The 15768-nt window shown below is 34.8% G+C and overlaps 1 protein-coding gene and 1 long non-coding RNA gene across 2 annotated transcripts; both read left to right on the top strand.

Moving 5' to 3' along the window:
* Positions 1 to 5003: 5003 nt before the first annotated feature.
* Positions 5004 to 8137, top strand: LOC107840100 (pyruvate dehydrogenase (acetyl-transferring) kinase, mitochondrial). The gene is made up of 6 exons (XM_016683831.2): positions 5004 to 5582; positions 5748 to 6006; positions 6089 to 6269; positions 6514 to 6661; positions 6798 to 7020; positions 7968 to 8137. The coding sequence occupies exons 1-6, from the start codon at positions 5334 to 5336 to the stop codon at positions 8024 to 8026; spliced, it is 1119 nt and encodes a 372-aa protein (XP_016539317.2). The 5' UTR covers positions 5004 to 5333; the 3' UTR covers positions 8027 to 8137.
* Positions 8138 to 9024: 887 nt separating this feature from the next.
* On the top strand, positions 9025 to 15564 carry LOC107856530. The gene is made up of 3 exons (XR_001670587.2): positions 9025 to 9941; positions 10533 to 10647; positions 15151 to 15564. It is a non-coding gene; the product is annotated as an uncharacterized LOC107856530 (long non-coding RNA).
* The last annotated feature ends 204 nt before the right edge of the window (positions 15565 to 15768 follow it).

The raw sequence follows: 15768 nt of genomic DNA, 5'->3' as shown, positions 1-15768 counted from the left end.
GACTCTTCCACAAACAAAAATTCAACTTGGCATCTACAAGTTGTGGTTCATATAACTTAAGCAAAGTGTGTCAAACATGGATGCAAATACATAAGCAACACCCCAAAGAGGCAATGACACATTTGACCTAGGGTCCACAAGTATGAAACCACCTTTGAGAAAGGGGTTCCTAATCAAAACCAAGTCACAAAGAAGGATATTATATGAATGGAATTCATATAAAGTGTTCTTAAGAGGTAACTTTCTCCTTGACCTACAAGCAGTGATACCTTGTTAAAGAATAGAAACACTTAAGGGTGAACTTTCTTTGTTCCTTTTATTACTCCCCTTCTTTAGTGAACACTTAACTTTGTTGAAAATTCCTCCCATGCACAACTTGGGTCTATCAAATGAATTGTAAATCCCCAAGAAAGACTTTCCATCATAGGAAAGGATACCAATATCCACAATCAACCTTTGGTTGTCGTCTTGACCAAGCACCAAGTTAGTTGTGTTGCAATTTCCACAACCCAATGAGTCATCGGTGTCAAATGGGAGAACTATCCAAGAACATAGGTCAAGGCTATACTTACTTTTCCCTAATGTGCCATCCTTACAATAAGTCATACCTTTTTTACCATCATTAGAATTATCATGATCAAAAAGAGGGTAGAGAAAGGTGTCACACAAGTTAACTTTAACTATAGTGTCCTTATGCATGTACTCTCCAGTTTCAAGTTCATCACCATTAGTATGCTCAACATAAAAAAACACATAAGGAAGAAGTGGATGGAATTTCTAATCATGAACCACCTTCTCTTTTAAGAGAGTGATCCTCACATAAATACAAACCACCATGAGCACAAAAGGGGTCATAACCAAAACCATTTTTACAAAAATAAGTACCATTCAGGTTTTCCAAACATTCAAGCAAATCAAGATCATTTTCACCCAATTGATCATTATCCATGACATTATCATTTCCACAATTTCTATGAGCAACAATAAGGCTTTAATCAAATAACATGCTCAAATAATCATCTACAATTTCATGATCAACTCTATCAACATCATCACTAACTTGAGACTCATCAAGCACACCACACACATGCTCAAGTAATAGACTACATTTAGGAGTAAGTTGATCATCATTCACACTGCCACTAGTTATGGGCAACCCCCATGCCAACATAGACTCACCTTGGTTTTCACAAGGATCAACTAGTATGTGAATACTCTCATCACTTGGCATTGGAACCTTATTCAATTTACAAGTGCTAGCACTAGGTGGACTCAATTCATTCTTACGAGAAGAATCAATTTTGTCATCTATAGGATCAACTAGTGTTTGCTTGCTTACAACAAAAATTGAATCTTCTTGCAACCTAGCAATACTAAGAGTATCCAAAGGGAAGACTCATGCCATTCTCCTCTAGGCAAACCACCAACTACATCCACTTGGCTACTACTAGCCACATCACAACATTCTAAGTTTATAAGAGTATAGGATATAGCAATTTTACCATATAGCTCACATGAGTTTTTGCCTTAACCTTGGAGTGTATCATGGTATCCCACTTCTTCCTTTGGGAGCTCTCATCACAAGGGAGTTTTGTATTAAGTGGCGCTTGGACAAGAAGAACTAGATTTGGTGGTCTAAGTGTAGATATCAATTTGCGTAGCTTTTTAAGGTCCCGTTTAAAATCTTCACAAGTGGCATTGAAAGTATCACCCATGGTACCTAAGAAAGACAAAAACAAAGAAAAAAACAACTAGCTAGCTCAAAAGTATCCTCACACTCTCCACTTCATTGTTACCTCAAACTTGATTTCACAAGTGTTGAAAGTTGGCTTGTAATCCGTGAGGTGTTGAGTGTTGATTTCTACTCTTGTACAGAATGGATTTTCATTTGAAGACTCAAAGAAATCTCATTCGAACTTGAGCCAAGAAAATACAACGAATCACCAACGATAAAAAGGCACACAAAGAATGTAAACACAAAAAAAGTGGATTCAAAACTAACTCACAACCTAGTAGGTAATTACTAGTTTGTCAATTAGTACTAGAATCAAGAAATGAAACTAAGGAAATAATAAATTGAAACTAAGAATCCAAAAGTTTGAGCTTAGGGTTGATTTTGAAAAGTGATGAGGTGGCAGTTTATGGTTGGTCGATTTTTTTGAAAATTTCTTGTGTTCCAACTATGAATTTTTTATCAATCTTCACTAAAGGGGTGTAGTTTCGGTTTTGAGGAGAGGAATGGAAGAAATGGAGCCTTTTTCAAGTTCAAAATGGTTTGAATTTGAAATGGTCCACCAACCCCACCCCCCACCTCCGTGTACTTTATTTTGTACTTGAATATTCCTTTGTTGTTTTCTTCCTTTGGAAGACTTGGAAGATGCTTGGAATATTTCTTGAGCAAACAAGTACTACACCCTCTCTCTTCTTCTTTTTAGATCAAACAACCATTTTTTGATAGTCTTCTTCAACAAGATATGAAGAACTTGAAGAACACCAAGAACATTCAAGGTTTGACCAAAGTTAACTCTCAAGCAAATAACCTCCAAATTTGATGATTCTTGAAGATCCAAGGTCACTTTGACAAACTAAGCACTAATATCATAATTTTAACTCAAAACGCCACAATCACCTCTACCAAAAATGAGATCCACCTCAAGTTTCTTCAAACTCAATCTCAACAATGGTGGATAGCTCAAAACAATCCGGATTTCGCTTAAATTTTAGATCTAAACTCTATTAATGTTAGGAAACAAGGATCTAGCACTAGAAACTAACAAAACACACAAAAATTACCTAGATCTAAGTTTCAAAAATATGCCAAAGTACAAAAACGTGAACAATAATTATTTTTTTTAACTTTTGGATTTTTGACATTGTTTTTGTGTTGATTTTCTCAAAGTAACAACAATCCAAGACTTAGAATTGTAGGAACGATTCTAAAATGTGGCTCTGATACCAAATGATACAGAAACTACCTATGAAGATGAAAACTACCCTAAAGAAATAAGATGAAGCCGAGATAAGAAACAAACACCAAACTAAAAACGCAAGAAGGTAAAGGATAGGTAGTGAAACATAAACTATTATAAGCATTTAGGAACTAAAGTATGTATCAAATACTAGAACCCCTAAAAACCACAATAGCAACACCACACTCTTACGTAGACACAAGAGGAAAATCAATCTCCTCAAGCACCAACGTTTTCTAAGCCAAAATGTAACCCAAGTGAATCCACACTCAACTTGCCCTAGTTTCGGGTGGCTTTTCCAAGCCCTACACTAAAAATACTCCCAATGGAGTTCAAGAATATCTCTTGTCAAATATCATCAAAAATTAACTAAAAAATAAACCTAATGGAGTCTAGTTATAGCTATTACATCAAATGACCAAACTACCTTTAATAAAAAGGGGCTCCTAAGGAGTGTAAAAAAAAGGCACAAAAAGACCAAAACACCCTTAATAAGGGGCGGTCATGGAGTGTAAGAACTTCTTCTTCACACTTCAACACTTGAAATCCTTTGGAGCCTCGGGTAGTTATCAAGGCAAGCCTCTAAGCGACCTTCCACACACAGAATTACTTTATTGAGTGTCCATGCATACTCTCGGGCTTTCAATGAGTCCAAAATTGGATTCTCCATGTGTTGGCCTCGAATGATGGCATCAAAAGCTATGATGGTCATTTGGCTCGTATCAAGTTGTAAACTAGTGTAATTTATAATATTTTTTATGTAATTTTTAAATAATATACATTACTCTCCTTATCCAAACTTTTGTGGCATCATAGTCAATTATATTTTTAGAATAATTTAAGCTTTTAATTACTGTAATTTATAATTTTTTCTATTTCAATTTAAGTGGCATTGATATAATTTCGAGAGTCTACTAAATATTTTATATCTTTTAAATTTTTTAAGTGGTTAATTGTTATGACTTAAAGTATTTTTTAAGTTTTTCTTTTAAATATTTAAAAGATTAAATTTTTTTATAGGCATGTTGACCTTTAAATCTTTTAATTTGTTAATTATTGCAATTTATAGTATATTTTACGTGTATTTTTGAAATATATACCAAATTAAATTTTTAAAGATATTTTAAATTGTTAACTATTATAATTCATAATACTTTTTATGTAATTTTCAAATAATATATGTTACTCTCCTTGTCCAAATTATTGTGGCATTGATAGTCAATTATATTTTTTAAATAATTTAACTTTTTAATTGTTGTGATTTATAATATTTTTTCTTCTATTCCAATTTAAGTGGCACAATGCTTAGATGTCCATAATAAGTAATTAGGTGTGATATAATAAAATTACGATTAAAGCAGTGAAGCAGACATATCCTAAATGATTTACAACAACTAATTAAAAATGATATAACAAAATTACTATAAAAAATACTTGTGAAAAAAATTTAAGTGAATCTCATATAAGACGTCAAGTTAATTTAAAAAATCAAGAGTTAATCCATCATTTTATATCCATTTTACCTTTTTTTATTAAATCTTATTAATTTTTTAACATTTAGATGACTTATAATAATTAATTACGGATGATATTTAGTAGAATTAAAGTAGCTAAAATAGATATGTCATAAATGTCTATTTTATCTTTTTTATTAAATATCATTAATTTTATAATACATAAATGACTTAAAATAATTAATTAGGGGTAATATAATGGAATCACGGTTGAAGCAAGCAGCTGAAGCAGACATGTCAAAATCGTTGCTTTTATAATATATACTATCTAAGAAATACTCCATATATCCCAATTTACGTGCATTTTTGCTTTCTAAGAGTCAAACAGTTTAAGTAAGCGTTTGGCCATCAAAATTTTTTATTTTTTTCTAAAAAATTATTTTATTTTTTTCTAAAAAGTTATTTTATTTTAATAAAAATAAAATAATAGTGATTGACCATAAAATATTTACTTTAGTGAAAAATATCATGTGAACGGATGGAGTATAATTTTTGCATAATTTGTCTCAAAATGAAACGAGGGAAGGGGGAATAAAGACCAAAATGAAATAGGAGTATGAATTGATTGGGTGTGTGGTCTCATTGCTCTCTCTTGAGTCAGCAATATCCATTCCTTTTTGGTAAAATATTAGGCAACAGCCGCCGGAGCAAGGGCGTCTACAAGTATCTCTCGTTTCTCATCTGAATTTTGAGGATGGATGGATCGAAACAATCTTTCTCTCTGTGTTCGTGTGAGCTTAAGCGGTAAGTAAGTGGACGTGGTGAGTGTGTCAGAAGATGGATGGATAGAAAGGCTCAAAACTTGACCGCTTCCTCCATCAATCAATCAATCAAGGTAAGGTATAAATAAATGGCGGCAAAGAAGTTATACGAGTCGTTTTCAAAGGAACTTATCGAGGATGTGCATCGATGGGGTTCCATGAAACAGACTAGTGTGAGTCTTAAGTATATGATGGAGTTCGGTTCCAGACCCACTGCCCGCAATTTGCTCATTTCCTCTCAATTCCTTCACAAGGAGCTCCCTATACGCATTGCTCGCAGGGCTATTGAGCTCCAAAACCTTCCCTATGGTTTATCTCTCAAGCCTGCTGTTCTAAAGGTACCTTACCTACCTACTAGTCTACTACTAATGCTTGAAAGGGCTTTTCCCTTTTTTCTTCATGATGAGTAGCAAGCAGCATCTTTTTTCTTTATTCGCTAATTAATTTCATTCCCAAGCACAAGTATAGTCGAAGAGCTAAAACGTCTGTGGTCCTTCTTTTAGGTCCGAGATTGGTATTTGGATTCTTTCCGTGACCTTAGATCCTTTCCGGATATAAAGGATCAGAATGACGAGTTGGAATTCACACGAATGATTAATTTGGTTAAGGTCCGGCACAACAACGTTGTACCTATGATGGCTTTGGGAGTTCAACAACTAAAGAAAGATCTGGACCCTAAGATTGATTATAAGGATTTGGATGAGATACACCAGTTTCTTGATCGCTTTTACATGTCTAGAATCGGGATCCGCATGCTTATCGGTTAGCCTCTTCTCTTGACTACTATTTATACATACAGATGATATATAGTACATTGTTGCATCTGAATTCCTGTCAAACGCAGGGCAGCATGTGGTGCTGCACGATCCTAATCCACCTCCTGATTGTGTGGGCTATATACATACAAAAATGTCCCCTCTGGAGGTTGCACGCAGTGCTAGCGAGGATGCCCGTTGTATTTGCTTGCGTGAATATGGCAGTGCACCTAATGTCAACATTTATGGGGACCCAAACTTCACATTCCCGTACGTCGCTTCTAACTCATTCCCATTTGTTCCATTGTATCCTATACTTCCTATGTGTTTCTCTTATTATCTTTGTTCCATTGTATTCTATATTGCCTGTGTATTTCTCTGATTATCGTTGTCCCAAAATTTATTAATGTAAATGTTCCAAGTATAATATGGATTCTTGTTGTTGTGGAAAGTCTTATTCTCCTTGCTTTATAGCGTACACTTATGCTTCTCTTTTTACGGGAATCTATGACAGCTATGTGCCCACACATCTGCATTTAATGGTTTTTGAGTTGGTTAAGAACTCCTTGCGTGCTGTGGAAGAGCGATTTGTGGACTCGGACAAAGTTGCCCCTCCTATTCGAATAATAGTTGCTGATGGTCTTGAGGATGTTACCATCAAGGCATGATCTCTTCTCAAGTGTTCTATCTAAGAATTGTTATTATATTATTATGGGACTTTTTGCTTCTACATCTAAGAACGTCTATCTTACTATTTTCCTACCCATCCTTATCAAGTGTAGTTTATGTGTTGTGTAGGTTTCTGATGAAGGGGGTGGCATACCAAGAAGCGGCCTTCCCAAAATTTTTACTTATCTCTACAGTACTGCCAGGAATCCATTGGATGAGCATTCAGACCTTGAAACAACAGATGTTGCTACTCCGTCTACGTTGGCTGGTTATGGATATGGACTTCCAATAAGTCGTTTATATGCTCGCTACTTTGGAGGGGATTTGCAAATTATCTCCATGGAAGGCTATGGTATGTTAAATTACCTCTTGCCCTGTTTGCATGACTTTCAAGTTTCAATCTCTAGATTACTTGAATAAATTTAGTAAGCAATATCTTTTCCCTTAGTGTTTTTTGTGTGATGGTGTGGATAGAAAGATGGAGAGATTGGGACGTGTCAAGAGGGGAGGAAGGTTTGGGATGCATTTGGATTTTTTATAAAAACATTGCGTAACTTTTTGTAAAAAAAACAAACATTGATAGGCCTTAATTCTTCTGAGGTGGATCTGATGTGTCCTCCATGTCAAGGCGAGTGAGCAACACAGGGTTGGAGGCATGTAAAAGACTTATTTTGAGAGTGTTTAGGTGTCTGGGTGAAACGCCGTGATATAAAAAGGACGGGATGTCAAAACGAAACAAATACAAGTGTGTATTTGGCTATTGGACTTAATTAAAATTCTGGAAATATCTTCTGTTGGTTTGTGGATTAAGATCTCAGTGTGGTGTTGTGAGGGACACATTCTTTAACGCCTTGCAGTAGTGTTGTTAGAATTAGATGAAATATTTAGGAGTGTTTATGAAGTCCACCCTTAATAGTTATATATATGAATGACGGAAGATTACTACATGGAGCAGCATTTAAATAAACTTTTATGGTAACGGAAAAAGGACAAATATACCCCTAACTATCATAAATATAATGCATAATACCCTCTTTAGGTACGTGTATGCACCTGTCGTCTATGTTTCGGAATGTATATACTCTTTACCCAAATGCAGGACCACGTGGCTTAATCCTATGCATTTACTCCATTTTATATTCTTTCATCCGAAATTAAATAGCCCACACAATTTGGACCTGAAATTAGAAACCCTAAACCCATTTCTTTTAGTTACGCTTAATCATTACATGGATCTAGGAAATAACAACATTACATTTAGTTGGCTTCAACTCCTGATATCTCTCCACTACTTTACAGGCACTGATGCTTATCTGCATTTGTCGCGGTTGGGAGATTCGCAAGAGCCCTTACCTTGATATTTGATTGTGGGGGAGAACGCCTCTGTAAATATTTCTATTCAAGAAACATGAACATTTGATCCTACTCATTACTGGTATAATTGTCAAATTACTTTACTTTTCCATGGATATTCAGATGTGACGCATTACATGTTTAAATTTCTTGTATTCACAATGTGATGACGGATCCATACTTATCCAAACATTAAGAGCTCTTTCAAACCTTCTAAAATGACACGCTTTATTGTAGATTTTATATCGTCCCTTCAAATCAGATCTCGTATTATGAAGAAAATTAATAAATCGCATTAAATCGATATCTCGAGTCAAATCAAGGAAAAAAATCAATTAGTGGTTTGGTTTGATATTGAAATAAAATTTGATAATAAATGGTTGGTTTGATTTGGTTTTAACTAAAGAAACATCAGATCAAATTAAACCAACCAAAAGTTACATGTATACGTTTTTTTTTTTTTTTTTTTTTTTTTAAAATGTACCTATGATATTTATGTTAATGTGATCTATAAATATTTTTTAAACTTTTACCTATTTTTATCTTTTGACATATTATTTTAAGTTTGAATTTAAAATTTTGAATGATCCAGTAAGTTTTTTAGCGTTCAGATTAATGACTCAAATAAAGTTTAAACCAAATTATATAAATGCTAATGCCAACAAAAGAATTCAGTTCAACACTGAGAATGATAATAATGTTAGATAGTATTTTTTTTTTTTGTTTTGCATTGGTTTAAACACTAAAATACGTAACTTAATTTTCTTTTTCTCTTTCATATTTAGTCATGTAATTGGTACATATTATTCATACTTATTTTAGCATGATTTAATATTTTTTTATTATAATCATTTTCATTATGACTTATTAATTTGCATACGATTTCATTATTTATTTATTTTGAAAGTTTTTAGTGTCATCAATCATCTCATTTTTTGTGTTATTTTCTTAAGAAACACCTTAATATTTATATATTGTTAGGATTAAAAATATATTAGAAGCACAAGTTAATTACTCAATATGTTTATACAAAAACTTTATCAAGAGAAAACCCCAAAAACTAAGATGGTCTTCCATGAGTAAGGCTTCTGTAGGATGCCTTGTTGCGAGCTAGTATTGCTCGTAGATGCTCGAGGCTTCTTGAGACGAATCAGGGATAGTCTTCTTTGTTTTTTTTTGGATTGAATGCAGATGTTCCTTCCTATTTGATCTCGCCATGTGTTTCTGTGTGATTCACTTTTTTTACTAGATTTGATTTTGCTACACACAAAAAGTTATAATCTGCATATTTAAAGTTATTCCGCAAACGCTAAAATGTAAAGATCTTTAAACTTCAAAACAAATTAAATAATAATGTCTAAATATATAACCCATAAAGTTTTTACCTCATCATAGCCTAGTGGGGATAATAGACATATTATCGTTTTATGCCAGCATATCTAAAGTTGTTCAAAAAAACCTAAACATATAAAATTCTTTAAAAATAAATACAAATTAAATATCTCTTTCCAAATAAATATCCATAAAACTTTTAACTCGTGACATTTAGTGGGGACATATTATCGTTTTATGCAAGTCGCCCGATTTCCTTCAATCATTTTTCTCTATTTTTTTGACTTTATCTCGTTTTGTTTTTTCATAATCATCACTGATATAGATGTATATGGATCGGATTGGTTCAAAAATTTTAAATATCAAATCAAATTAATTACATCTCATTTTCATTCAAAGAGTTCTTATGCACAATTAGATTTAAGCGAACTGTCGTAGTGAAGGTGCATGCTATGAGATAGTCTTTTAGTACCAAGCATGTCGTAGTTTCATATTGATCTGACGGTTCAGTTTTGTCCTGTAAAAGAAAATTTAGATGAGCCACTGCTGAAATCTAACACTATACCGTCAAGATGTGGGTCAGCAAAGGTCAGTAGCTATTTCAATTTTAGTCCAAATCTTCTTTTAACTTGTATATGTAGTACTCTTCTCATATGAAATTTTTTGGATTTTACTTATAAAAATTCTAATCTTAATAGACCATTTCACCATAACAATGTTTGACTTGCAGCATCTTCTTTTTTTGACATAATTCGCATCTTTGTGAGGAATATAAAGCAAGAGATGTTATAATTGTGCCGATTCACCTGTAGAGTGCATAATGTTTGATAGGCTCTACAAAAAATATATTTTTTTAAGAAGCTTCGCTCAATTTTTTATCCATGAATTTAATTTATGTTATTTACGGTGACTAAATACCTGCCTTAAGAATCATATATTTGGTGATTGAATTTGTTTTTCATGTTTGAAATAGTTCTTAATTAAGAACGTTTACAAGTAAAAGGTCCTACCAAGTATTTTCAATAAATGATGCTTGATTACGTAACTTTTCCACCAAAGAACAATTTCAAAATGTATTTGCTTTCAATATAATGTACAAAACCTTTTGCTATAGATATAGCATAGTATAATGCTTTTTATTTTTTGACAACTCAATTCCTACTGGAACCTTTTTGGCAGGTGGAAAATCTCCACTTAATGAAGTTCGAGTAGTGAAAATAATGATCTCATTAAGCTACGGAAGATGTTAATGTTGTTAGTTGGTAGGATTTCTACAAGATGTAAGAAATTCAAGGTAACATTAAAACTGAAATGCCCCTCTCTTTTCTTTTCTATTATATAGAAGCATGAAGAATGGAATGACCAAGGACAGTATTACAATTAGAGCTAACATTAATGGCATTTACTCTGCACAGTTGAATAAGAAACATTTTGAGTCATGATAATGAGTCACTCCTTTTTCTTTCTGTGTTTCTCTTTATCTCTTGTCTGACTTCTACATTATTCTTACTCTTCTTCCTCAATCTTTTGTGGTTTGATCGCACACAATTTCTGTCTTATTTATCTTTGGTAAAACTAACAACTTTAACTTTTTGGTACCTATTTTCAAAAACTTTAGGTGGTGGGTGAGGTAATAGGTGACAAATTGCAAAACTCTAATTATTGAACTGTGAAATCTGGAGATGCGTAAGTCTTCAATCCACAATTCTGACAATGCCTACCGCTACAAAGCTGAAGGGAGCTTAACTATTTATAACACCTTAAAATTTTTGCCTCTGAGGTTTTCGAGTTTTGAGCTTACTGCCCAGGGTACGAATTTGATAACGAGTCGTGAGGACCCCCTACGGGTCGTATAGTGCCTATCGTAGTCAAACCACTGAGGATTGTCCATCTTTTTGTCTTGATTAAGACTTCTACCTTATGAGTCGTAAGGTGAGGTCACGAGTTGTATGGTTGGACTCATGACCAAACCAGTGAAGTGCCCAATTTTTCTGTCCTAACGTGTCGTGTAGTCATATTATGAGTCGTAACGTGACCCGTAAGGACTGGGCAACAATTTTCTATGTCTCAAGTGAGGTATTTCAGTAATTCCCCTCTTTTCCCCAATTGAAACCTACGACCTAAGGGAACCTATAACACCTCATTACTCTATCAACACTACTCTCAAACTCTCTCAAATCCTCTAAGCAAGAACAAAGGCTAGGGTTTCAAGGGTAATCATCCAGGGCTCAAAGCTTGATTTATCTTTCATAACTCTTGGCATCTCAGGCATGTTACTCTTTCCTTAAACTTGTTTTATGTAAAGTCATATGTTTCATGGTTATTTTTGTGAATTTAAATAAGGATTTTGACTTGGGTTGAGGGTTTTAAAGTTGTGGTACTTGAATTGGATTCTCATGGCTTTAATGTATTTGTTCATGCTTTAATTATGTATTTTAAAACCCGTTGGGCTACATGGGTATAGTGAATGGGATGGGGTCGAGGCATTCCCCCAAATTAATGATTTTGGTGTGAATTTGGTCTTGAAAATTGTGTTCCCTCAACCCACTTGCATAATTAAAGAGGGTCATGGCATTCCCCAATGTTGATTTAATAAACTAAAAGGGGTCGTAGCATTTTCCCAACTTGATTTAATAAACTAAGGGTTTGAGGCATTCCCCAACTTAATGGAATTGAAATGACATAATTATAAGCTTGCAAGCGTAAGGGTATGACAATACCTATGGTTTATGTGTTAATGAAAAATTCCTTGACCTAATTGATGAATTATGTGAAACTTGTTTTAATTGGGCTTAATGGGGGTTGTGTATCTTATCGTGAAGGTGTAAGTCCCAAGGAGAAAGGACACTGGAAATTACGTTTGTCGACGTGGGGGTCTTGATGATCATGTACACAGTTCACACTATATTATATATACATATATCCTAGATTGACGTGGGGTCGAGACATTCGCTAGTCTTCCTTGGTTATCTTTGGTTCATGTGGCTAACACGCACTGGGCCCTTTCAGCAGAGAGAGTTGATCCTAATATTTTAAATTGCATGTTAAGCCTTGTTTCTTATCCCGATATGTTATATATATATGTGTGTGTGTGTGTACGTATATATATATATATATGACTATGTGCATTGGCTTGAATAATTTCTAATTGAATTGATCAAGGCATTACTTTATCCCCTTATCCCCGAGTTACATGCTAGCGCTCACCCCGCTAATCTTTTTCGAACGTTATAGTCCCATACAATGCAGAAAATTGAGACACTTCTGCTCTTCCTGCACTGTGATAGGTAGTTTCTAGATTGATCATGAGTCAGCTATCTTCTTCGAACGTTATATTCCCATGCAATGCAGAAAGTGGAGACACTTTTGCTCTTCCTGCACTATGATAGATAATTTCTAGATTGATCATGAGTCAGCTATAATTTCTAGATTGATCATGAGTCAGCTTTGAAAAGGTGAGCTTTCATTCTCCGGAAGACCCTCATTTCATTGTCTTATCTTTACTTTTGTCTTAGACTACCTCCAGATTCTTTTATTTTTGGCTATAGTCAAGGGTATGTACCGACATTAGGTTGTCTTTCAGATATAAAGGCCTTGTGGATTAGTATGGATTGGGATGATTGTTGGCATCTCAGCTTTCTTGAGTTATTGATTCATCTATCTTGTTATATATTCTAAATTCTTTCGCTGCTATAGATTATTGTGTTCTGTATGACTAGCCAAAGGGGGTGCCTCTGATCCTCGACGGACTTGAGATACCCACCACAGCCAGGCCCTGGTTCGGGTAGTGACACGCTTGATATCAGATCCTAGGTTTAGGGTCATTGGGTGTTCACAAACCTGTGTCAAGTTGAGGATCTTTTATGGGTGTAAAATGCGTTACACTTATAAGAGAGAGGCTACAAGATCGTTAGAAATATTTTCCTTTCTTTCTTCTAATTTTGAGCTATAGAGTTTGATGTCCTGAATTTCTCTAATCTCTGCCTTACTCGTATTTTAGATCATGCCTTCAAGAAGATCTGATGTTCGTAGAACCTCCTTAAAATCTCTGTTTTCCCTGAGGAGAACGTGGAAGGAACTCATCCTGCTTATGGAGTGCAGACTTGGTCTAAGGTGCTCCCAATTGTGCCGCTCCACCTGGGGTTCCACTAGTCCCCACTGATCCTTCTCCAAATGGTGACACTCATGCCCAATCACCTCAAGAAGATATTTCTAATGCAGAGTTCCATCGTTCTATTCATCTGTTGACTCAGTTAGTGACATCTCAGTCTCATCAGTCTGAGCGTATGGGTGTTTTTGCTCCTTGTTCTAAGGTCAATAGAGTTGGACAATTCATGAGGTTGAGTCCTCCAACCTTTATAGGTTCTAAGGTCGAGGAAGATCCTCAAGGATTCATTAATGAGATAAAAAAGATATTTTGGGTTATGCATGCTACGGATTTTTAGGGTGTGGAGTTTGCCGTATATCAGCTGAAAAATATGGCATATCAGTGGTATGAAGAGTGGGAGCAGTTGAGAGGTGATGATGCCGAGTCAGCATTATAGGATAAGTTTTCTGATGCCTTCCTTGGTCGTTTCTTCCTCCAGGAGTTGAGGAAATCTAAGGCGGAGGAATTCATGAATCTAAAGTAAGGTAGAACGAGTGTGAAGGAATTAAAGGAGAAATTGAAGGATTTTCTTGATAAGACCTTTATTCATCCTAGTATTTCTTCGTGGAGAGCTCCCGCGCTTTTCGTGCGTAAGAAAAATGGGTCTCTCCGGATGTGTATCGACTATCAACAGTTGAATAAGGTGACAGTGAAGAATAAGTATCCTTTTCCTAGGATTAATGATCTTTTTGACTAGATTTAGAGTGCTAGATGTTTTTCTAAGATTGATCTTCGGTCAGGTTATCATCAGTTGAAGATTAGGAAGGTGGATATCCCTAAGACTATTTCTGTACCCGGTATGGCGATTATGAGTTTTTTGGTCATGTCTTTTGGGTTGACTAATTTACGAATCTGTTTACTTTTCTCTGTTTTCTATTACTTGTGGGTGTCGTATTTATGTTATGCCATCTTATTCCATGCTTTACTATGTATTTGTGTAGTATTCCATGTCTCGAGCCGAGGGTCTATTGAAAACAACCTTCCTACTTCTTTAGAGGTAGAGGTATGGACTGCGTACATCTTACTCTCCCCAAACCTCACTATGTGGGAATACACTGGATTTGTTGTTGTTGTTGTTGTCTTTTGGGTTGATTAATGCTCCGACCGCATTTATAGATCTTATGAATCGGTTATTCAGATAGTTTCTGAACTTGTTTGTCATTGTGTTTATAGATGATATTTTGGTGTATTCTATGAGTGAGAAGGATTATGCCAAACACCTCTGTATAGTATTGCAGACCCTCAAGGATCAATGGTTGTATGCTAAATTTCTAAGTGTGAGTTTTGGTTTAATGATGTGACTTTTCTGGGTTATGTGGTTTCTAGTAAGGGGATCAAGGTGGATCCCTAAAAAGTTGAGGTGGTTAAGAAATGGTCTAGACCCATGACTTCAACCGACATTCAGAGCTTCTTAGGCTTGGCCGAGTATTATAGGTGATGTGTGGAGAGTTTCTCTTTTATTGTTGCTTCATTGGCTAAGTGGAGTCAGAAAAAGATGAAGTTTTTGTGGTCCGATGCTTGTGACAGTAGTTTTGAGAAGTTGAAGGATAAGTTGACTTCGACTCCGATCGTAACCTACCCGAGGGTATAGATGATTTTGTTGTTTATTGTGATGCTTTTTGTGTGGGACTGAGTTTTATTTTGATGCAGCATGATAAGGTTGTGGCCTATGTTTCTAGGCAACTTAAGGTGCATGAAAGGAATCATCCGACACATGATTTGGAATTGTTAGCAGTGGTTTTGCTCTGAAGATTTGGCGCCATTATTTGTATGGAGTGCATGTTGAAAGTTAATTAAACTGGTGAGAAAGTTAAAAGTGTAAATCTTCAAGAACTATTTTTGTATCTATGGAAAAGAGGTATTCTCAGTGTATAGCCCCTATAATTTCATCTTGGTTTTTAGTATATCTCTAAGTTTCATTTTGTGTATCTATGCAACATTTATGGTATAAATACATGAGGTTAAACTTAAAGATTGTGAGGAAAAGTTAAGAGACAACTTATTTAATAGTTCAACTTGAAATTAGATTGTATTATCATTTTTGTGTTACTTGAATTGTCAATTTAATCACTGTCTATGAAACGTAACGTCACTATTGCATTTCTCATGAACTGCATAACCAGGTTCTTTCTATTATCTTGATGGATAATAGTTGCTAAGGATGTTAATGACAAGCATGCTAATTACAAAATAAAAGAGAAGGGATCCATGCTAAAACAACGGTATAATCTTTTTTGTTTGTCAAATTATACAGTACCATGAACATAT

This window comes from Capsicum annuum, chromosome 1, assembly GCF_002878395.1.
Source record: "Capsicum annuum cultivar UCD-10X-F1 chromosome 1, UCD10Xv1.1, whole genome shotgun sequence".
Classification (NCBI taxonomy): domain Eukaryota; kingdom Viridiplantae; phylum Streptophyta; class Magnoliopsida; order Solanales; family Solanaceae; genus Capsicum; species Capsicum annuum.
Note: the sequence above shows the minus strand (reverse complement) of the source record. Positions and strands in the feature narration are given on the sequence as shown.

Coding starts and splice junctions, on each gene's coding strand:
- LOC107840100 (XM_016683831.2), top strand. CDS start 5,334: ATGGCGGCAAAGAAGTTATACGAGTCGTTTTCAAAGGAACTTATCGAG. Junction 5,583..5,747: donor TCAAGCCTGCTGTTCTAAAG/GTACCTTACCTA, acceptor TCCTTCTTTTAG/GTCCGAGATTGGTATTTGGA. Junction 7,021..7,967: donor TATCTCCATGGAAGGCTATG/GTATGTTAAATT, acceptor ACTACTTTACAG/GCACTGATGCTTATCTGCAT.